The sequence below is a fragment of the Anolis carolinensis genome, chromosome 6 (assembly GCF_035594765.1).
Source record: "Anolis carolinensis isolate JA03-04 chromosome 6, rAnoCar3.1.pri, whole genome shotgun sequence".
Lineage (NCBI taxonomy): Eukaryota > Metazoa > Chordata > Lepidosauria > Squamata > Dactyloidae > Anolis > Anolis carolinensis.
In genome coordinates this window covers 57499361-57524578 of record NC_085846.1, presented here as the reverse complement: position 1 = coordinate 57524578, position 25218 = coordinate 57499361, and the positions used below count along the sequence as shown (strand labels likewise).

The following is a 25218-nucleotide window of genomic DNA, read 5'->3' as shown; positions in this document are numbered from 1 at the left end:
AGCCACATAGTTTAGAGTTTGTTATGTTTTCCTAAAATGGTTTTCCCCTTCAAAATAAACAGTTGTAGCCAATCACCTTTTATGAAACATTTGCTAGGGCAAGTTACAATACAAAGTTATAGATCGTTTAGAGAATCTATGATGACAATGATGACAATATTCTTTCAGACAGTAAGCTTTTTAGAAAGACGTCTTTTAGTTCTATGCTGTTTTGCTCAGATGGCAAATATTCTGCATAAACAGAAGTTGTATGCCTCTTGAATACCCTGACATTATGTCCTGAAATATTCACAAATCATGAGATGGATTTTAATTGTCTTTGCAAGAAGTAGGGATCAACTTAAAAAGTGAAGTAAGGGGAAAGCAAACTTAAGAATTCATACTTCCACTAGACATTAAATATATTTCTTTCATATATTTTTTTTATTTTAGCAACAGAAGAATCTTGAGGGATATGTGGGGTTTGCAAATCTCCCCAATCAGGTTTATAGGAAGTCTGTGAAGAGAGGGTTTGAATTCACACTTATGGTAGTAGGTAAGTTGTTTTTGATATGATTACCTTTTTTGTTCTTACACTTTTAATTTCTCTTACTAGAATTATTACAAGCTGATTTTCTCTTGGAAACTTGTTTGTGTGATTCTTTGTGACACAACAGTTGACAGATGAGCATAGCCTACATATATGAGAATGGTGTGTATGCTAGGTGATGAAAGATCTCATATCTGTCCTGCTTGGTGATGCAAGTCATTCAGGGCATTCCAGACTTCTGAAGTGTGCTTCTGACATGAATTATGAGCAGTGCAACTGTACGACTGTGTAACAAAACTGGCAAATTTAGATGTCAAAGTTAATCTGTCCACAAATTAGTTGTTGGTTTATTTTGATCATTATTCTCACAATTTTGTTATACAGTGAACAGATATGGAATAATGCATGTTACTGTTGTGGTGTCTAAAAATCATATTTCATCAATGCTCTTAATTATAAATGAATCCATTGAACAGTATAGTATAGAGTGATGAATAGAACTGTAAAGCTTTAATTATAAACACATGTAAATCCGCTGAATTTGTTAGTTTACTTTATGGCTCAGCCTTCTAAAATAGGAAGGTTAAAACCCTGAGCTGCTTTCCCCTGTACAACAACTTTCCTGTCTTAGAATATTCATTTTCTTCCCTACAATCAGATATGAGTTAAGATTATGGGATTATGGTGTGAGCTGGTGGTTCTGTGAGAAGGTGAGAAGAAAGCTGTTTCAAGTGCCTCAAGTAGTCTCTGTTCCAGACATTGCCTTTAGAAACAAACAATCTGACCAGCTTATGTTTCAGTTTTAGTTCCTGGAGCTTAGTGGTAAAGATACCAACATCCATTATTCTCTCAACCTCATGTTTTTAAGTTTTTTAAAATTAATCTATATAACCATGTATATGTCTAGACGTTTTAGTAAACTTAACCACAGATCAGTTTACGTACTCTTACCAAGAAAAGAACCATTAATAATGAAAGAAAAGACAACATAAAAGAAGGATTAACCACCCCATCCTCCTTTACTCTCTGCCATAGCACCACTTCTGGCACTTTTGAATATCTGTCAGGAGAATAGCAGTGATAATGACCTGGGTCACCCTGTTCGCTGAGGCATTGATGCTTTCCACTCTATATGGAATTATCTTTGATTTATCGAAAGGTCATCTCAAAATCCATAATGTGGATCCTAAAATCTGCCTTCAATTTATACACAAGGTCAACTTATACATGAGTATATACAATATTGCCCATTTCTGTTAATAACAGAAATTAATTCCTATTTTTCATTAAACCAGATATTTTAGCATAGAACCAACAACATAAAGTTAAGTTTATTAGACTCTCAAATATAAAATTCAGTTCCTAGTTTAGTACCCTTAAGATGAATTATTCAATTGCCTTGCTACTCTTTACTGAAAATGCAGCCAACCAAGGGCAGTTACTCACTTTTATTTCTCAAGCCTGAATAGCTTTAGATGACAAAACTTAGACATCAGTCTTTAAGCTTGCTTAAATAAAACAAGGTGTACAACTTCAAAATAAATAAAGTAATTGGCTTTTCTTGTTATCCTTCCCTTTTTGCTGTTCATATATTGGGAAACTAGTAAAAAATATTTAGATCTGTACTTGGCTGGCATAGGTTCACTACCCTCAGGCAGCAGTCTGTGCCATGGAGGGTGTTAAAGTCCTAAAGCAACATGAATGAGCATTATTCCAAAAATCTTGGTGACTTTGCTTGGTGCTCTATTTTGGGTCTTAAAAATGGAGAGCATGATTTTTCATCCGTGAAAAGTCAGTTAACATTGTTAAACCTGCATGCAAATATCTTTCTGTAAACCATAGTAACATGTTTGGTGTTAACAACAAATTTTCTTTCTTTCTTTCTTTCTTTCTTTCTTTCTTTCTTTCTTTCTTTCTTTCTTTCTTTCTTTCTTTCTTTCTTTCAATAAGTATCCTTATGAAACTGGCACTCATAAAAGATGCATGAAATATTGAATCCAGAATTGCCAAGAATTAATCTTTGGCACTTTTACTGCTTTCATTATGTGTTGCCTAGATGGCTGCTTTATTTTCTGAAGATGGGGGGACTGTTAATTTAAATTCATTCAAAAGCTGAAGTGTTTTTTATTTGGCTCATTTGTTTAGGCTGCACTGGTTAGGGTGTAAACTTCCTGCATTTTTGTTTCTTTTACTAAAGCATTGAAAGAGGCATGCAATGGTAGTCTAACATTTCCCTCATTAACAGAGCCAAAGAGGAACAGAGTGTTTCAGGATTTTACAAGGCAAAGCTGCATATTGTCAGACTGGCTCTGTAGTTGTGTAGCTGCATTCCTTTATTTTTTTTTCTAAAATCTACTTCCACTTAGTTGAAATCCTATCTGCTAGTGGATTTTTTTACAGTTTGCAATACTAAAACTGGTGTTTTCATACATGCTTGGAATATTATCTACCATATATACTCATATACTCATGTACTCATATATACTCATGTATACATGTCAAGGGCAGGTTTTGAGGACAAAATTCTGGATTTTTATATGACCTGTGGATAAATCGAGGGTCATTCCACGAATAGGGGAGAGCACCAATGCCAACTTGGAGGTGGGGGGAGCAGCCCCTACTCACTGCCTCCATTTCCCGGCTCAGGCATTCAAAAAAGCCAAAAGCAGTGTTGTGGCAGAGACAATAAGGGGAAGTTGGTGCTTCTTTTAGTTTTTCCCAGTATAGATTAAGCACTCTCCTTTCACCGCTCTGCTCAGAGAAGATGATGGTTCATTTTTTATAAGGTTTAAAGTTCAGTACTTACTTTGACTCATTAATAACACAGCTGAGGTTTTTTGGGTTGATTTTTTGACTAAAATTAATAGACTTATACATGAGTGTATAGCGAAATACTGGTGGTACAAAAAAATCTGAAGTGTATGTCAGAGAGCTCCTGTCTGGCAAGTGCATTATTTATGTGCTGTATTTATGCATGAAACATTTTATTTGCTATAAATGAGGCAAATGTGTCTGCGGAGCAGTTATGTTGACTGCAAGTTAAGCATAGAAGTAGTAACTCAGGAGTGTCAAAGCTTTTTTTGTTTTTGGTGGCCAGGTTCTTTGTTATTGTTGGGTTTCTGTCTAAGTTATAAGTTTTGCAGAGCATGGGTTGAAGCTACTGTGGGAAAGATTATGAAACCTAGCTTGAAACATTCTACGCTGCATTGTTCTGTATTATGTTTTAATCTGCATTTGTTGTCACTGTTGCTTATTCATCTATTTGTGCAATCAATGGGCCACAATAGTTTTAAATCATGGCACTGAAATTAGTAACCTTTTTAATACTTTTGAAATTTAATGTGTGGAAAGTGCAGAGATTGCAAATATTATGTGAGACCTGTGATTAGAGTCACATATTTAGTTTTGAAGCACCTTTATTGAAAGTATCTTTTGATATTAACACTTAGGGTTCTACCATCTATTTTTAGAAATCTCAAAAGATTTTTGAAGAGCATAACATTTTATTGTGAAGATAACTGGTTGGAATTACAATTATAATCTATAAAACAGATAAGGAAGAATCATGGAATCCTGCTCTTTGAAACTTTTCAGATGATATCAAACTACTTCCAGTAGTTTAGAGGGGGGAATTGCTACTTAATCCTCCACTTTGTGGGAATTGAAGAGTATTGATTAGATATGCCCATTTATGAATTGCCTAGAGGTTATGCTGCCTCTAACATGCTAGAACAGGGGTCCCCAAACTAAGGCCCGGGGGCCGGATGCGGCCCTCCAAGGTCATTTACCTGGCCCCCGCCCTCATTTATAATATAATATTTTTATATCAGTTTTGGTCCAAAACTATTTAGTTGCTTGTGATTTCTTTTCTTTTCTATTTTATTTCCATTATTTGAAATGTATTTGCTGTACCAATGCTTTTGACACGAAATAAATAAATCAGTTTTAATAATATAATATATATACATACTAGCTGTGCCCGGCCACGCGTTGCTGTGGCTTTTTTTTAGTGATGTTGGTCAATCTACATTGGGTTTTATTTTTGTTGTGACCGTCAACAAAAATTATACAGTATTATTTATTCATTTATTACATTAAAGACATATGATAGGATATTACGCTATAACATATACGACTATTTCACAATATTAGTAGTAATATATATATATATATATATATATATATATATATATATTGTTTTGTTTTGTTATTAGTATTATATTGTAGTGTATTATAATATTATTAGCAGTATTATATGTATATACAATGTATTGTATTATATATGTATTGTATTATTATATATATTAATATATTGCAAATTGGCCCCAGAGTACGGAATGGCCTTGTAGTTTCAAAGCTTGGGTGGTTCCGTGTGTTAGAGGGGGGGAATGCTTTGTTGGGAGGTGCTAGGTGGTCCTGATTGTTTCCTGGATGGAATTTGTGTGTTTTCAAACTGTTGTTGTTTATTTACTGTGCTGAGATGAGAGAGTGATGAGTACGGAATGGCCTTGTAGGTTCAAAGTGTGGGTGGTTTCCTGTGTGAAGGGGGGAATCCTTTGGTGGGAGGTGTTAGATGGCCCTGATTGTTTCCTGGATGGAATAGCTGTGTTTTTAGAGTGTTGATCTTTATTTACTGTCCTGAGATGATATTGTTGTGTATTATTGTACCACAGTAATTATTTCATATTACAGTAGAATCTCACCCAACATTCGTTTATGCAATGGTCTGGATTATGCAATGGAGTCTGCCTTTTAATAGTCAATGTTTTTGGAGTGAGTGTTTTTAATGTATTGTGATATTTTGGTGGTAAATTTGCAAATACAGTAATTACTACATAGCATTACTGCGCATGGAACTACTTTTTGTGTCAAATTTGTTGTATAACATGATGTTTTGGTGTTTAATTTGTATAATGATGACCTAATTCGATGTGTAATTGGTTTTCCTGAATCCCTTCTTATTATCCAACATATTTATTTATGCAACGTTCTGCCGGCTTGTTTATGTTGGATAAGTGAGATTCTAGTGTATATTTATAATGTGATATTATTTGTTTAGAAGTGGATTATATGAGGCGCCTTCTGTTATAACAATAATAATTATTATAGTCTTGAATGATTATCATTGTGATAAAAATAATAACTACTTATTATTAGTTGTTATTATATTGTTGAATGATTATCAATGTTATAATAATAATTATTAATTTGTGAATGATTATTACTATAATAATAAAAATAATTTTCTATTATTACGATTTGTTAATACATTGTTGAATGATTGTCAGTGTTATAATAATAAGAACTGACTATTATTATGAATTATTATGTTCTCGAATGATTATCAGTATTATACTAATAATAAATTAGTATTATTATTGGTGATTATTACATTCTTAACTGATGATCAGTTATTATATTAATAATTATTACAGGGAAGGGAAAGGTGAGGGCGATAGGGTTTGAGAGGGGAAAAAGGGGGGCTTCTGAGGCATTGGAGGGGTTGTCATTTGTGGGTGAGAACAACAACAACAATAACAACAACAGAAAAGGGGGAAGCTCAGCCTGGGCCAACTTGGGCCTTCCCTTGACTTGTTTTGGGCGCCAACTTCCACCCTTCCTGGCCTGAGGCTCTTTCCTTTTCCCCATCAGCCGTTTAACCGGGTGAGGGGGAAAAGGAAGGGCCCTGAGGCCGGGAAGGGCGGGGGTTGGCGCCCCAAACAACTCGAGGGGAGGTCCAGGCCTGCTCGAGGGCCGTGCCCTCCTCTTCCCCCCTCACCTTGAAGAGCTTGAAGACCTCCGAGAAGAACCGAGAAGGGAGGAGGAGGAGAGAGGGTGAGGCGGGGGGGGCTCCGCGGGGCCTTCCTCGCATTGGGGGGAGGGGAGAGGGGCGGGAGGAGGGGGCCTGAACGGCAACCGGGGCCCTCCATGGGCCCTGAGGGGGGAGGACATTGAGGGGGAGAGGGCAGAGAGCGACGTGAGGCCCGCACGCCTCCCAGCGCGGCCTCCTCCATCCCGCGCCCAGCAAGGAATCAGCCTTCCTGCCTTCCTTCCTTCAGCTCTGAGGCGAGGTGTGTGTGTGCGCGCGCGGGAAGGGATGGGGGGTGCGCGCAGGCGCACATCGCCTGTTGCAGTTTTTGGCCGTTTGTGGCCCTGTGATTGTGTTTGTCCTATAAATCTTACTGGAGCCGCGCGAGCGCCATAAAGGTTTGAAGCATGGTGTTTTTGCGCATGCGTACTTAGTTTTGGCATTTTTTGGTGTTGTGATAGTGTTTTATGTGTAAATTTGTTGTATCTTACTGGAGGCGGGGATGATGGATTGCGTTGCCAATTTTCGAGTTTGGGGGGGCTGTAGATTTGTTGTTTTGTCCATCGCCGTGATGCCATCACTCTTTTATATATATAGATGATATTGATAATATTATCATGTTATGCAATGTAATACTAATAATAATATCATATAATAATATTAATTACATGTTATATATTAAATATAATATTACAGTATAGTTCAATATAGTAAGATATAATGCTAATATTGTGCTATGCTAATAATATAATATATTGTATGTATATACAGCTGCTCTGAGTTTCCTTCGGGGTGAGAAGAGCAGGATATAAATGTAATAAATAAGTGTAGTAAATGAATAAATAAATAATTTTAGACTTAGGCTCGCCCACTTGACTTGAAGGCACACAACAACAACAACAACAACAACAACAACCCTAATTAACTTGACTATCTCATTGGCCTGATAGGTTTATGTTGGTTAAAATTGTTTTCATTTTAAAATATTTTATTGTTCTTTCATTGTTGTTGTTGTTTTGCACTACAAATAAGACATGTGCAGTGTGCATAGGAATTTGTTCGTATTTTTTTTCAAATGATAATTCGGCCCCTCAACAGTCTGAAGGATTGTAGGCCGGCCCTTTGCTTTAAAAGTTTGAGGACCCCTGTGCTAGAATGTGGATTGTGTCTTGCTTCCTCCTAAATTTATTTGAAATCCAGTGATAACCAATCTAAGGCAAACCCATTGAAATGAATAGTACTAAGTAGAGATGTGCATTTTTCATTAGTTTTCGTAAGTCGTATTACATTTGTTAAATTCATATTTACGAGGCAATACTTGACAGGTGGGCATGGCCCATGCCAAAAACGTAAGAATCTAAACTTACTCAGTACTTTTTCATTTGCATTTTGTAAATCTCAGAAGCCCCCAAAAGTCAGTTTTATTTTCTGCGCAAGGAAGCAAATCAAAGCCAGAAAGGCTGCCTGTCCTCTCACCATTAGGAGAGGAAAAACAGGAGAAAGCAGATTCTCTGGAAAAGAAAGCACAATATTCAGGGAAATGTAGTTTGGGAAAGTGAGAAGCCCTATAGCAGATAAAGGCCATGCCCTAAACTACATTTTCCAGAATTCTTAAAAACAATTCTCTAAAATCAGTAGATGTATGAATATTTTTGAAAGTTGGGGGGAATGATCCCCTATTATCTTGTGTCATTGTGTAGAAAATTCAAGGAGATAGCTGTTGTTATTTTTTAAAAAATGTTTATATAAAAATCCGTGGATGTGAAATGTTCTGAAACTTGGTGGGCTAAAAGTGGTTCTACCATTGTAGCAAGTTTCACCCCAATAGGTGTAAAAATGAGGGTGAAAGGAGCCCCTGAAGTTTCCTCAATTGTAGCAATTATGTACAATTGTACAACTATAACAAAAATAACTTGCAGTTTTTCCCAGTACATCCCTATCCTGCCCGCATCCTTTCAGTAACCTCACAACAAGGAGTATTATTTCACAAAATTAACATACTATCTAATTTGCACTAATAAGGGAAATAGTTTAAACTGTTCTGGAAAATATGGGTAACTCTAGTATTTTCAAGGCAGTTGTCCAGGCAATTTCTTGGTAGGAGAAATGTAGGAAAATGGAAGTATTAAGACAGGGGTCCTCAAACATTTAAAGCAGAGGGCCGGTCCACAATCCTTCAGACCGTTGAGGGGCTGAATTATCATTTGAAAGGGAAAAAAACCCAACAAATTCCTATGCACACTGCAAATGCCTTATTTGTAATGCAAAACAACAACAACAACAATGAAAGAACAATACAATATTTAAAAATGAAAACAATTTTAACCAACATAAGCCTATCAGGATTTCAATGGGAAGTGTGGGCCTGCTTCTGGCCAATGAGATAGTCAAGTTAATTAGGATTGTTGTTGTTGTTGTTGTTGTTGTTGTTGTTGTTGTTGTGTGCCTTCAAGTCATATCAGACTTTGGGCGAGCCCAAGTCAAAAATTATTTATTTATTCATTTATTTAATACATTTATATCCCGCCCTTCTCACCCCGAAGGGGACTCAAAGCAGCTGTATGTACATACAATACATTATATTATTAGCATAGCACAATATTAGCATTATATATCGTCATATTGAACTATACCACTATGCTGTAATGTTATATGTAATATATAACATATAATTAATATTATTATATGGTATTATTAGTAGTATTATATTTTATAACATGATAATATTATTATCAATATATTATATGATTAAAACTGATATAAAACATTATATTATAAAACTAAGGGCAGGGGCTAGGTAAATGACCTTGGAGGGCCGCATCCGGCCCCCGGGCCTTAGTTTGGGGACCCCTGTATTAAGACATCTGGGAAAAACGTTTAGATGAAGAGAGTTTGGAAAAGTTTTTCAGCAGGTTTTGACATTTATTTCTTATTAATTATTTTAAAGAAATAATAAATGCTTTAATAATGAAAAAATCAAAGCTGCCTTTATGTGCACCCTGGCATCCTCTTGCATACATACATACATAAGTTTTTCTTACACATGCTTATGTCTTTTTGGGGTGTACTGCGAGGGTTGGTGTTCTTTTAATCTGTATGTAATACCAACCTTTCAGCTTTCTGAACAGCCTCTAAAAGAACCATCCCCTACTTAATGGACAGCTGACAGGATCACTGATAATTCTTCCTATAGCCAGTTATGAAAAGATAGGCAGGGTCCTTTAGAGGTCTTAATTGTAATCATTCCACATTTTGCTGTGGGAACATAGCCAGACACTCCTGTGTTCCTGTCTGCCTTCCATGAAGAAAGAACTGACTCTATGAGGAGCTGTTTAGGGATGGTGGTGATATATGGCTCAGCCTAGCATAAACTCACACATGGATTTATTGTGCTATGTTGATCAGTTTATCAAGCCTAGTGTAATCTATTCTGTGTGGCAACCACTCTCTAGTTTCTTGGGCAAAGATAGGTTTGCTCCTTCTTGCACTTTAACTTGAAATGCCAAGGTTTTAAACCAATTGAAAAAAGGAATGCAGATTAAATTTTCTATGGTTCTCCTTTGGGTTCCTTGATGTGCCTCACAGTGCCTGGGCACACAGTTTGTGAATCACTGAGCTAAATACTAGAATAAGAGCCTTTGTTGGCAATCACAATGGATTGAACCCAAATGGCATGTCTAAAAAGTTGGTTAGAATTAATTTAGCTAATTATAGATAGATGGTAGTTATTTTAAGTATAATTTGTAAACTGTATTTAGCATACACTGGACAGAAGCAAAATTATTATATTTCGCAAATAAGTTGGCTTTAGACATGACCATTTTCCTTTCTGTCTCTGTTTTATATTATTATTACATCTAATTGAGAGATATCCTAAAAGATTTTGGGGCAATTGTTTGCTGCTTTAATTATTGTTTTTATGTTATTTTTCTGCCTTAATCATTATATTTCGCATTCTTCACAATTTTAAGTCTGTCTGAATCAGGAATTTGATCATCAGAGAACCTCATTAATTCCTAATTTTTTACTTTCCAGAAATTTCTTTTTTAACTATTATAGGGTAATAGGTACAAATTATTCAAGCCTTGTTTAGTAATTTTACTTTGAGACTTGTCCAATTCACATTGGGGGAAGTGAACCATACTGAGTAACTATGCCTACACTGCATATAACAAGTAGGCATGCCCCTGACATTTGTGCATATGGCATAAGCTTTCACAAAATAGCAAGGCATCTTGTCTGTGATGTTGCATGGCTGGAGTTTCATACCATTCTTTGTATACAATATTATTAGAGCAATATCTTTGTTATTGCAGATATTTACACTATATGCACAGATGCCAGCAGGCAGGACTGTTTTGTATAGACCTTAGGTGAGCATGTGTATAAAACCATGATGGTAAAATACAGGCACTCATCTGTAGATGCCATGGTCTTTGTCTTCTCCAACTCCAAAAAGTGTCCTTTCCCTTGACCGATAAGGCTAGGTCTGTTGTTACCATTTATCCTCAGTAGAGAGATACAGGAGAAGCTTGACAAATTGCTTAGGACGAGCAGCACCAAATTGCTTGGGTTGAGGCACGTCTAGTAAACAAATCTAGCACAGAGATATGGGTTTTGCCTGAATGAAAAAGCTTTTGCAGCAACATAATAATTATTGCAGGATCATGGTAGAAATAGGTGTCACAGCTAGGGAGTAGAAAATAATCATTGGCTGTTAATCTGAGCCAAAATTTGTAGACTTAAACACAATTTCCATATACACAAACAAAAGTAAGGCGACTGTAAGCTGCTCTTTGTATTATAGGGTTGTTTTTCAAATTTAAAAAGGTTATTCTAGGTCTATTGATTATTATCTGAAAATAATTCAGTCTTTCACTCTATCAGTTTGTACATAGCCCTCAACCATTTTCCACTACAAATTGACTTTTTATGAGAGCCAGTAACTTCATTGTCACAATTCTGAGATAATCGGCATGGGTTTTTTATGTAACAACCATATTAGAACAAAGTAACTTTTCTTTATTCATGTATATCATCTTTGCATTTGAATAGAACAGATCCTTATGCCAGATAATTATGAGTTAGTACACTTAAACTTAAACATATATAAAAATAACTTGAAACATGTCAAGCCAGTCACTGATTTTACAAATAATTGAGTGGGAAAGAATTTGTATTATGGTGCTTTCCCATATAGAATACTAGCTGTGCCCAGCCACACGTTGCTGTGGCATAGTTTGGTGGTATTGGTTAAAAATTGTTGTGGATTTTTTATTTTCCTTTTTTAAATGTTTTATTTTATTTTATTTTATTATTTTTATTTATTATATTTTATGATTTTATTATATTATTTTTAGTTATTTTATTACAGTATTTTATTGTATTAATTTTGTTTTATTTTTTGTTCTTGTTTTTCATTATTTTTATTGTATTATTTGTATTTATTGTATTGTTTTTGTTATTCTTTGTTATTCTTTGGTTTTTGTATTCTTTTATTTTACTATTTGTATGTACAGTAGAGTCTCACTTATCCAACATAAACAGGCTGGCAGAACGTTGGATAAGCGAATATGTTGGATAATAAGGAGAGATTAAGGAGAAGCCTATTAAACATCAAATTAGGTTATGATTTTACAAATTAAGCACCAAAACATCATGTTATACAACAAATTTGACAGAAAAAGTAGTTCAATACGCAGTAATGCTAAGTAGTAATTACTGTATTTACGAATTTAGCACCAAAATATCATGATGTTTTGAAAACATTGACTACAAAAATGCATTGGATAATCCAGAACGTTGGATAAGTGAGACTCTACTATATTATATTTTATTATTTTATTTTATGTATTTGTATTTATTTTATTATTTTTGTTTCTCTTTGTAATGGGTTGTTCTGAGTTCTCCTGGTCATGTTTCAAATGTATTCTCTCCTGACATTTTGCCTGCGTGTATGGCAGGCATCCTCAGAGGTTGTGAAATGTGTTGTAACGTAAGCAAGTGGGGTTTATATTTCTGTGGAATGACCAGGATGGAAGAAAGAACTGTTGTTTGCTTTAGGCAAGTGTGAATGTTGCAATCGGCACTGAATAGCCTTTTAGCTTCAAAAGCTGGATGCTTCCTGCCTACCTGGAATGAACAAAATGTGGCTCCCAGTATTAAAAAAATCAGTGAAATCAGGACAGTTAAATAAAGAATAGCAGTGAGGGATCAGGGAATGCCAGACATGATATAATGAGGGCCAGCGAATATCTCCGAACAAAGGATTCCCCCTCTCAAGCAGGAAGTAGGCAGGCCTTAAAGGTGCAAGGCCATTCAATGGTAATGAAGGTGGCCAAGTGGAACATTCACAGTTGCCTCAGACAGATAAGAGTTGTCCCATCCTGGATATCATTGCTGAGATAGATAAATATCCCACTTGTCTCTTTTTAAACTGATGTCATAATCTCTGAGGATGCCTGGCATAGACATGTATAGCAGTCTGGCAGTGGATAGGGTCGTGAGGGCCGCAATTTCGAGGATGGTGTGTCCATCATCACCATTTTGAGTCCCTCGTGTGGGTGCGGGCTTTTGTCACCTGAAAGGCGCCCGGCCGCCCCCTTTCCTCCCCCCCCCAACAGGGTCTTGAGGCTACCTTGCTCTCACAGCCTCTTCCCTCCCTCCCTTCCCCGCATAGGGTTCACCTTGCTGAGCCACAGTTGTTGCTTTCGCCGCCTTTGCTGTCTTCCTGGGCAGTGTTTCTTTCTTTCCGCCTTCCAAAGATGCGGTGGGTTTGGTGAAACGGTGAAGGAAAGCGCCGAAGAAACGGTGAGCCCCGGAGAGTAACCCACCGCTTTATTCGCCCTCTCTATTTCCTCGCGCACATTGTGAAGATGGTTGTGGCAGCAGGAATAGGCGAGCGTGCGAGCAACCTTTGAGGGGGGTGGGGCGCGTGATGGCCGCAGCGGCGCAAGCGCAGATGGCTTTTTCCTATTTTTGGGATTTTTGGGGTCCTGGTTCCATCCCAGATGTTGGGTTTTGTTGTAGGAACCTAGCGGCAAGGTCGTTGGGTTGTGTTGCGAAGTTTTGTGGTTCTTGGTCGTGTAGTTTCGTTGCCTACTTCTAGGCCAAAAGTCCATAACATTTTTATATACAGTATATAGAATACTAGAGACCTGCTTGTTTAGAAATAAGTTACTTCACATAGTCTCAATTACAATTTGGGGGGGGGGGTTGCCATATTAAGATGCTACAGAACAAGTTATTTTGCCTTTCTGTTTTGAAACGATAATTTTCTAATGTTGATGGGGGTTTCCTATAGTAAACGTCTGGGAAAAAGCATTTGTCTGGGTTTTATCAGAAATCATATCCATGTGTTCTGAAACTCTTTTAAGTTTGACCTTTATTGGCAGATAAATGGTCTTGGTAGGAATGAAATTCAGGCTTCAAGGGCCTTCCACTAAATAGATTCTACATGTTGCATTGATGTCTTAAAAGATGCAAATTACACTCAGCCACCATTAAACCAGGAGATCTCCAATAAGATTTTCTCATCTCTTCTGAACATAGATGCTGTGTTTGCCCAGTTTAGGAACTAAATTATTATACTGTGCTTTGATTGTATATAAAATCCTGGCTTCTTGTGGATCTAATTAATATAATTTCCCTGTTCAGATGAAACAGGATACTATGGTTTGTCCTCATATTCTCAGATGAATGTCACCCATGTGAACCATACTGAAGCAAGCCTTTTTAAAAACCGTAGTTGTTCGAATAGTTTTCCAAGGAGACTTGGGGCTCAGGTGACAATGACCAGGGTTGACTGGGAATAGGAAAATGAGAAAAGTCTTACTTTGCGTTGTACACAGTAACTTATTTGTGTCTCATTTGAAATATTTCCTATCATTTTTAAAATAATTGATTTGGAAAGTATTTTAAACCATTTAGTAACCATGGATAATCCCTCTAACTGGTGACATTCCCTCGCCAATAGGTGAATCTGGATTGGGGAAATCAACATTAATCAATTCGCTGTTCCTGACAGAGCTGTATTCTCCAGAATATCCAGGACCTTCACATAGAATAAAGAAGACTGTGCAGGTATGTTTGGAAAACATTCTTTCACATTACATTCTCTTGTCCTCAGAGAAAGCTGTGATTTTTTTTAAAATCATATTTTAGATCGGATATTATTACATCATTTGTTTTGTCTGTGGGGTTGCCACATCTGTTGCTTGCAATCTGTATAGGCTTCAGGCTTTTTTTTTTCTTTTTTTTTAGTTGAACAGATATCTGACTTAGTAGCAAGAATGTGGAATGAAGCCTCTTCAAAAAAGATAAATCTTCTCTACATGAAATTTCAGTAATACTCCAACTGAAAATGCATACATAATTTCTAGGTAGTGTTACAGAAGGATCCTCTGTAGAGATTCCAAAAAGAAACTTTCTTGGTTGTTGTATGTCTTTCGGGCTGTGTGGCCATGTTCCAGAAGTATTCTCTCCTGACGTTTCGCCCACATCTATGGCAGGCATCCTCAGAGGTTGTGAGATATGGATAAACTAAGTAAGATATGGAGATATGGATAAACTAACTCTTGTTTGGGCGCTGCGTTTGGTGGTCCCTATGTAGACTTGTCCACAGCTGCATGGTATCCGGTAGACTCCTGCAGAAGAGAGAGGATCCCTCTTGTCCTTCGCTGACCGTAGCATTTGTTGGATTTTTTTTGTGGGTCTGTAGATAGTTTGTAGGTTGTGCTTCTTCATCAGTTTGCCTATGCGGTCAGTGGTTCCCTTGATGTATGGTAAGAACACCTTTCCTCTGGGTGGATCTTTGTCTTGATACCGGATACCATGCAGCTGTGGACAAGTCTACATAGGGACCACCAAACGCAGCGCCCAAACAAGAGTCAAAGAACATGAAAGGCACTGCAGACTAATTCAACCAGAGAAATCAGCCATAGCAGAGCATTTGATGAACCAGCCTGGACACAAGATATTATTTGAGAACACAAAAATGCTGGACCATTCCAACAGCTATCATGTCAGACTACACAGAGAAGCCATTGAAATCCACAAGCATGTGGACAATTTCAACAGAAAAGAAGAAACCATGAAAATGAACAAAATCTGGCTACCAGTATTACAAAACTCCAAAATCAAAACAGTAGATGGGAACCAAAACTCTGAGGACTTGACGGAACAAAGGATGCCCCCAGGCATGAGACAAAACATTTCCAATGCTAATTAGGGTGATTAACTGAAACATTAATGCTGGCTCCCAGTGACAAAGGACTCTTGCCACACCCTGGACTCTCCACAGATATATATTCTTTCCTTTCCTTACTTAGTTTATCCATATCTCACAACCTCTGAGGATGCCTGCCATAGATGTGGGCGAAACGTCAGGAGAGAATACTTCTGGAACATGGCCACACAGCCCGAAAGACATACAACAACCCTGTGATCCCGGCCATGAAAGCCTTCGACAACACACAGAAACTTTCTTGTTTATCATACGTCAGAAGGACAGGTTTAATTGTACAGGTGCATTTCTATAACTTAATAGATGTGGCATATAATAAGATAAATCAGATTAAAAAATAAAAATAGTCATTTTAAAGGAGATAAGTAGCATGATACACAAAGAAACAGCACAACATGAAGAAAATACATGTTAATAAGTCGGAGAAAATAAAAATCGTATCATCTAGAAGTAAAAGGATGTGGAAATTCTGCCTTTCAAATATTTGTAGCAAACAAATTCTTGACCTGGAGCTGTTGTGGTCTCCCTTTCAGTCACCATCTACTTCAATTTTAATGGCGGTGGGATGTGAAGGGAGACTTTAGAGAATAGCTATAATGAAGGTCTACTTCAGTTAACGGAGTAGATGTCTTTTTGCATTACTTCTTTAACAGAAAATTTGGTACCAAAAGCAGCAATAATGTGGAAGGAATGTGGATAAAATCATAAACCACAAAAAAGAGTAGTTCAGAAAGTTTTGCCAAACCTTTTTCAGAACTAATAATATGCACATTTAAAGTGAAATAACCAGGCCAAGTAGGTTTTCATAAGTAAATGAAAATATTTGAAATTTTCTATAGACCACTTGAAAGATTTTTCCAAAATATATCCAGAGATATCTGCTTCACCTGTTTCTTTTATCATCCCATATGTCACTATAATAGCCCATGGCTTTGAGCACAGTTCTCCTCACCTTACAAAGTTTGATCAGAACATTATCATTTTCTGAAATAACCACGAAGCACGAGAAATCTCACAGCCCAAAACATTGTGCCACATAAATTCTTATTTCACCTATCTTCAATCCTATGGATTCCAAAATTGAAGAGGTCTACAATTTGTGACATCTTGGAAGAGTTTGCTGAGGCATCCTTACTTGTTCTTCCTTTTTCACACTGTTTTCCTGTTCCATCCTGTGCTTAGTAAGGATTTTTTTAAAGGAGGCTACTGTCTGACCTCTTGCTTGAAGTAGCTATGGAACACACTGTTACATCACAATTCTGTTCTTTCCCAATTTGTACATAACTTCCAGAACACTAGAAGCCTTGTTTACTGCAAATATATCTACACAATATGATGCTTGAATTGAAAGTGGCTTGAGCCATTCTTTGCTTCATTAACTGACATCTGTTGCTCTCTAGCATCATTCCCAATGCTATGGCTGTGACACTTCTAGCAAGACAGCAGACAAGGAGGAAAAGGAGTGTACAGAGCATAGGAGATTGTTGGGTGTGTGGGAAACTTCAAGCCTGGTGGGTGGGTTCTCCTGGACTGGAACCTTTGCAAGCTTTCTCTTTTATGGTATGAGAAAGCATGCACACCTTAGTGAAAGGAAAGGACCTTTTGAGAAGAGTGAGGTGTCTGTACATAAACTTAAATGATAGAAGTAATTTGAAGAAAAGTTAAGTGCTGCTGAATTATCTGGAGTCGCGATTGTGCATTGCGCTTACAGAATAAGAACAATATTGAGGTTGTGTTTCTATTGTGGCAGACACTATTGAATATCACTTGATTTAAAATAAAGTTAAATGGATAATGTTATTACTTGATATTCTTTTATATTCTTGGATAAGATTACTATAACTAGAAGTTGAAGAAAATTGCTTGCTTTAAACACTTGACAGAAAGTCTATATTTTCACTATCCTGTTCAGTCTCACTCTTCTCTGCTGTTTTTATCTGGGCTGTGACATAGATTTAGGCGTGCAATAACAATGAAAATTATACTTAAATCTGTATACATTACATACAATTGCAGGAGGAATTTAAAAATCAAAGCTATTTCAATTTTTACAACATCAGCAATCAAAATTTGTAGCTGGTTTCCTGCAGTAGACTCAGGGCAGTGCTTCCTGACTGCTTACAACTATCCCCTAAAATACATGGGCTAGTTTCCTTTGTCCGGCAATTCTTGTTATTGTGTGTCTCCAAACCATTTCCAGCCATTTTCAAATATCTTAACTAGTTGTTATATCATTTTGTAGATTTAAATAATTGTTTCCAGTTCTTTTTTACTATTGTTTCCTTTATTAATATATATACCTTATATATACCTTATTATTCATTCTTCCATATGCATATCATGTGTAATATGCCTCATACTACATATACAGATAGAACTCAACACTAAACATTTCTTGGGGTTCCACGAGAAACTTTTGCTTCAAAAAGGGCTCAGTCAGTGGCTGAAAAAGTTTGGGAACCCCTGCACTGACAGGATTATCAATCAATCAAGACTTTATTACAGTCCATGACCATCACAGAGAGGGGCACAAACGCCCTGGGATGGGAAACACAGTTCCCTAGGGAGGCAATCATAAAAGAGATTAGAAAACAGTTTTTTTTAAGTACTGTTTAGAGACATATTTAACAATGCAGTTATGGGACCTGGAGGGGGAGGGAAGTCTGATCGGAATCAAAACATTAGAGGAGCACTAGTGGGAGAAAGAGGGGCACATTGCAAGTCCAGCAACATGTCAGCTGCAACAGGTTGTTCCAGCTACGCTCCCATCAGGGTGCTGCCCTGTGGGGTTGATCATAATCCATTTAATTTTAAGTGCTGCAACGCATAACTTAGCAACACTGTAAGTTATTGTAGTGCTAGAGTCCAAGAGCAGCAGGATGGTATAAAATTATCTGGTGTGCCCTGTGTATTTAAGAAGCCATGAAGTGATGAGATTAGTTCCAATGTTTCTGTAGAACATACATTGAAGGAGCACAGGTTTAGTTGTTTCTGTGTGTCCGGACTCACATGAGCATAATCTCTCCTTGAAGGGGGTCTTTCGATATCTCCCCTCCAATACAGCTGATGGGAGGATATGGCATCTTGCCAGGGTGAAAACCCTTCGGTGTTTGGGCACCTCCAGGTTTGTTAGGTAAACCATGGGGGCGGTGAGGTATCTGTTAGCTTCACTAATACTAAAGGCTGGGGCACAGGCTAAGTAACTGAGTGCATTATTCCTTTGAGAAATGATAAGCAAACAAAACAGCTTTAAATTTGCTACAATCTGACAATGCTGTAAACTAGATTGTAACAGCCTGTTAAATCAGCTCATGGGAAAATAACCATTTGGAATAGATTTATTAAAGAAAGTTTTAAATTCCAGAATGGAGTGAATTTGTGTTCCTTCTGGGAATACTTTTAAAACTAGATAGGATTCATTTAGCCTCTTAATAGAGATTGACACTGGTTTACAGTTGTTTTCTGGATCTCTTCCAAATGGCGGTTCTTTGTGAGAATATGACCATATATGGATGCACAAATTAATAAAGAAAACATACTAAGAGGAATGTTCATAGTGATGAACTGGTTGGAACTTTATCATGTGTGTATTGTGTTAAATAAAGTAGTCACAAAATATGGCAAGAATCTAAGACTTCGGCATTAACTGTTAGAAATCTTACATTATAAATAACTGTACAAATGAGCATTTCAGATTTCATCTTCGAAAGATAGATGTGTGTTGAACAAAGGATAACAAAATTTTGGAATCAGCTCAAATAGATATATGCCTTATATGTAGAAGGTATCGAGCTCACTCTCGAGCATTTCTCGGAAAGAATTTTGTTTGAAACCCAGAAATCTGCTGCCTTTTCCATGATGAAAGTACTGGAATAGCTGTGCTAATGGTCTGACTCAATTCATAAGCAGCTTCATGTGTTATGAAAATGAAAAGACAGTATTCATCAAAAGCAAATATCAGGGGTAGAAATATAATAAAGTCAAATCTATTATTTCATTCTGATGTTGTATTGTCTTACTGATCTACTGTACATTCATGATGTTCTTTGCATCACCAGCTTGATACAGTGTAAGTTTGACTGTCTTCAGCTCGATCTGTTCATCATTAGAACATTCTGTTTGCTTGTGCAGTTTTTTACCCTGTCATTAAAAACAATACCAATCTGCTTTCAATATATGTAGATTCACCTTTGTGTCAGCTGTCAGTCTGCCTTTTTCTAAGATGATCACAGGATCTGAAAGTTCTGCTGATTATCAGGACATTAAAGTGAGCTAATGAAACTACCACTGTAAGCTTCTTGATGCTTGTGAAGAAATGCAAAATACATCTGCTGGTTTACCTTAGGTTTTAGATGGAAATAGGGCGTGTCAGAATATTAAAATTGTGCTTAGAAAATTAGCATTTGAGCATTTTCGATTTTGGAATTCTGGATAAGATATTATCAATCTGTATTCAGAATATGTTGCTCACTTTTCATCCTTTTTACTTGGAGAAATACCATTTCTGTGTTTCAAGTATATGAATTTCTTATCTCCACTTTCATTTTTTTAGGTTGAACAGTCTAAAGTTTTAATTAAAGAAGGTGGTGTCCAGCTGCTACTAACAATAGTAGACACACCAGGATTTGGTGATGCAGTGGATAATAGCAATTGGTAAGCAGGTTTTAATATTGAAATGGTAGCTACATACTCAAACTTTGCATTTCTTGGAGGAGGAACTTAATTCCTTCACTTAATGTATACTTTCTACCCTTGTATTAAATGGAAAAGTAGTATATTATTAAAAACATAATGTAACATATTTCACTAACACATATTTTAGTTCCTTCCTGATTGCTCTGACGTAAATATTGTGTGATTGATATATAAAATGCAAAGGGGTTGACTGTAATTCAGTGATGTTGTATGAGAAAATCTCCTAATAAGCTGTTATCTGTTTTATTTAATACTATTTCACCACTCATTCTACCTTCGTGTCTTTCACTAGTTACTGTCCAGTATTAGTACTTTATCTTTTTATATGCTTTGTCAGTAATGTTGGGGATTGTTTGTTATAAGCTTATTTTCTGATACTTTTTCCATTTGTACCATTAGCTTCACTTTATTATCTCTTCTTCTGCTTTGTCTTCTTGCTGTATACATTATCTTTCCTTTCCTTTTACTACAGCAGATCCTCATGTATTTCTACACATAAGAGTAATGTGCAGCTCTCCTTTTCTCCAAACTTTAAATCAGGAGCAAGGAACATTTGGCTTTTATAAATTTTATTTAAAGACTACAATTCAGTTCTCATAATTCCATGCCATTAGCTATAGTAGCTGGATCTTCTGGAAATTGACATCTGGAACATCTGGAGGGCCCTGGTTAAATGGCAAATGAGCAAGAGACTTCATTTTTGTACAGATATTAGACTGACCTACATCTAGATATTAATTACTGTCATAAGGAAATGGGAAATGCATTATGTTTTCTAGTGGCAGAATTGGTTGACCAAACTCAAAGGATGCTTACCAATGGCTCCTCTTTATCCTGGAGAGGAAAAATCATCGGGATGCCCCAGGTTTCTGTACTGGGTCCAGTGCTATTCAACATGGAATAGAAGGCATGCTTAGCAAATTTGCAGATGACACAAAATTGGGAGGGATAGCTAACACCCCAGAGAACAGGATCAGAATCCAAAATGATGTGAACAGATTAGGGAGTTGGGCTGAAACTAATAAAATGAATTTTAACAATAAAAATGAAATTCACAGATATAGGATGGGTGACACCTGGTATGGAAACAGTATATTGAAAATGGATCTAGGAGTCTTGGTAGACCATAAAGTGAACATGAGTCAACAGTGTGATGTGGCAGCTAAAAAGCCAATGTGATTCTAAGCTGCATCAGAGTACAGATCAGGGAAGTGATAGGTCCACTCTGTTCTGCTTTGGTCAAACCTCATCTGGAGTACTGTGTCTAGTCTGGGCATCACCGCTCAAGAAGGATTTTGGTTAGCTAGAATGTGTCCAGAGAGGTGAAAGTGCAGGAAGCTATGTCCTATGAGGAGCGGCTTAGGAAGTTGTGTATCCTTAGCTTGGAGAAAAGAAAAGTTCAGAAAGAACATAATAGCCATTTGTAAATATTTGAAAGAATATCACAGTGAGGAGCAGGAAGGCATGTTTTCTGCTGCTCTAGAGACTAGGACATGGCAATGGTTTCAAATTGCAAGAAAAAGAGATTCCACCTAAACATTATTAAGAGCTTCCTGATAGTAAACTAGTTTGGCAGTGGAATATGCTGCCTCGGAGGGTGGTAGAGTCTTTTTCTCTGGAGGTTTTTTTAAGTGGGGTGCTTTGGTTCTGTTTTTCTGCATGGCAGGGGATTGGATTGGTTGGCCCTTGTGGTCTATTTCAACCCTACGACTCTTATGTTTCTTTGATTCTAAGTGGGCAGAAACTGTAAGGAGCAGATGTGCTTAGCCACTTGTCCACTTTCTGGTGGGCAATTGCTCTTTCACTTAATAGTGACTGGAAAACCTTGTAGCAATGCATCCTATTTATTGGCAATAAGTATGTTGAGTGCAAATATAGTTCTGCATATAATCTGAAAAAATAGCACTTAGATTTGAAATATTAAAGTACAGTATGTTAATTGTGTTCATGTGATATAGTTAATCGACTATATTAAAACTTCATAGCAAAATGAGCACTTCATCTAGTGTTGTGCTGAATTACAAGTTCAATGACTGATACAAAAATGTCACTGTGTGTTTCCTAGCTGGCAACCAGTTATTGACTACATTGACAGTAAATTTGAAGATTATCTCAATGCAGAATCACGTGTGAACAGACGTCAGATGCCAGATAACAGGGTGCAGTGTTGCCTATACTTCATTGCTCCCTCAGGACATGGGTTAGTACTCAATGTATTTTTGTTTTATCTTAAAACATCTTCAAGTATAAATGTTCAGCCCATAAATTTACATTTTTCTGTGCAAACATGGTTAATTTTTTTGGCAAAATTATTTTAATTGTTTGCACAAAATCCAGATTGGACTTTAGGAATTAGATGTTCAGTAACTAGGACTTGTATAACCATACTTTTCTGATTACAGTATTTGTTCTGCTGAGTCTGCTTATATTAATTTCGTATTACTGTATGTATCCTCTGAATTTTCTAATTTTAAAATACTGTAAGCTAATTCTTGAATTTAGGGTAACATAATTTGCACCATTAGTTTTGAATGTTTTTGTGTAAATAAAACTTGGACATTTTTTCTAAACGTAATCCTTTATTTCTGATTGCCTCTTTCTAGACTACTACTAACATGTTTTGTTTTGTTTTGTTGTCTTTGCGGTTCAGTGGCTAGAATTGTAGACAATATTTTAAATTATGCTGATTTTGATTTATATTTATATGTATTTTATCTTGTTAGGCTGAAGCCTTTGGATATTGAGTTCATGAAGCGCTTGCATGAAAAGGTGAATATTATTCCACTCATTGCCAAAGCAGACACTCTTACACCTGAAGAATGCCAACAGTTTAAAAAACAGGTGAGTGGAAACTCTCATATTAACTAGCATTAATTACTTCTGTACAACTCCTGAACCATTTCTCCATTTCACAGTGTAACTTCAGAATTTAATCTTCAGAGTAATTTATAGCACTTCAACCAGTGAATACACTTCTCCCCTGGAGGCAAAAAAACATGAATAGCGTGATATATCTCCTGACAAGGGAAATGTGTTCACTGATCTTATCTCAACAATGAAAAAGTTAATTCTTCCCACATAAATTGGAAAACGAATGATCGTAATTGCTAGGTACCTAAAATGCATTTGACATTTTGCCAGTTTCTTTTTGCAGAGATGACAAAGTTAGATGTATTTCGAGCTTTTTGTTGCTGTCAGCCAGTAATACCCAATCACTGCTTTAATGTTGACTTTTCAAAGCTAGTAGTGTCCCTGTGATTAAAAACGACATAGTACATTGATAGTGAGTCTACATACGAGAATGTGACGACTTCTAAAGCAGGTTTAAAATTCCATTGACAAAATATGAAGTTGCACCCTCCACCCCAAACCAAATTAATGCATATCACAGACAAGAATATAGCGTACTGAAAAATATTGGTCAGTTTTTCACATGGAGTTTGTATTTCTGCCTTGGAATCAAGAAGGAAGAATTTAAAATCTGCACATTTTAGATCTTGTAAGTTTCAAACCTACTTTGAAATAAATAATTAGTATTTTATCATTTGAATTAACACCCAATAGATATTAGATTGTTAGAGGAAGTGGCAACAAATTATTCCAGTGTATCTCTACTCCTAAAGGAAAGAAAAGATAGTTTCAATAATGGCAAAAGGGACTATATTTTAAAGTGTTTTGATATGTAGCAAAGACAAACGTGCTCCATAGCCTTGAGGGTTTCACCACCTCATTTTTTTTTTACTGATTTTGGGTATGTAGGAGAAATATCATTTCAAGTATATTTTTGGGGATAGGCATTGAGCTGTTCTTGGAGGGATTACTGTTGGGAGACAGCATTTCGAAGCATCACTAAACTGGTAGAACCATTTTTCTGCCAGAAATTAGGAGAAGAGAATCATCAAGGGGAAATCTTGAGTCTGAGGAGCATTCCTGGGGCCAATTATGCTTAGCCATCAAATTTTCATCCTTTGATACAGAAATTCTGAATACTGACAAGATTCTGGAGAGTGTAAATGCAGACACATGCTCACAATTTCTCGTTTCTTTTTTGTGAAACATACCTGCATAGTTTTCCCATGTGTCATGTTTCAACTTAGGGAAAGCCCTTGACGTTCATAGTAGTTTTTTAGGCAAGGAAAACTGAGAAGTGGCTTTCTCAGTTCCTTTCTCTGAAATAAGGTGCTTAGTATTTATTAGTAGTTTCCCACTCACATAGGAACCAGGGCTGACCCTGCTTGGCTTCCAAAATCAGAGAGGATCTAGAAGAGGGGTGTCAAACTCATTTTCATCAAGGGCCACATTAGCCTTATGGTTGCCTTCAAAGGGTCATTGAATCCGTGGACAAAGAATCCATGCATACAGAGGGCCAACTATATATTGTTTACATAGTGTTCAGTGCTCTTTAGTTTTTACCCAATTTAAGTCACCAAATGTTATTGAACAACAACTCCCATCACTTTTAATTATCTGCCATGCAGATTGGGATTAATGAGAATTGCAACCCAGCAGCACTTGTGGTACTGATGTTGGGGAAAGATTAAACAATATTTTAAAGCCCGACATCATATCCACAAGCCTTGTATCTAAATTCAAACCCCTGACTAAGCATTTTTTCAGATGCTACTGTGTCACAACTCCCATCAGCTATAGTCATAATGTGTAATGATGAGGAGTTTAGGAGTTGGGAGTCCAGCATCTGGACCACATGAAATGACATGGTGGGCGAATTTGGCCCACAGACCTTGAGTGTGATCTAGAACATTGAAATACACATCATTCAACACTTTAAAGACAGCTAGGATTGAGCACACATCTAAAAATACGGTAGAGTCTCACTTATCCAACACTCTTATCCAACGTTCTGGATTATCCAATGCATTTTTGTAGTCAATGTTTTCAATACATCGTGATATTTTGGTGCTAAATTCGTAAATACAGTAA

The 25218-nt window shown here is 36.7% G+C and overlaps 1 protein-coding gene across 2 annotated transcripts in view; it reads left to right on the top strand.

Moving 5' to 3' along the window:
• The first annotated feature begins 412 nt into the window (after positions 1-412).
• septin7 (septin 7) overlaps positions 413-25218 on the top strand; it is a 55124-nt gene continuing 30318 nt past the window's right edge. For both annotated transcript variants that reach the window (XM_016994424.2, XM_003222317.4), the window contains exons 1-5: positions 413-535; positions 14314-14420; positions 20135-20235; positions 22343-22477; positions 23001-23118. In XM_016994424.2, the coding sequence (XP_016849913.2) occupies positions 526-535; positions 14314-14420; positions 20135-20235; positions 22343-22477; positions 23001-23118 (471 nt within the window). In that variant the 5' untranslated portion in view covers positions 413-525. The remainder of the gene's footprint in view (positions 536-14313; positions 14421-20134; positions 20236-22342; positions 22478-23000; positions 23119-25218) is intronic.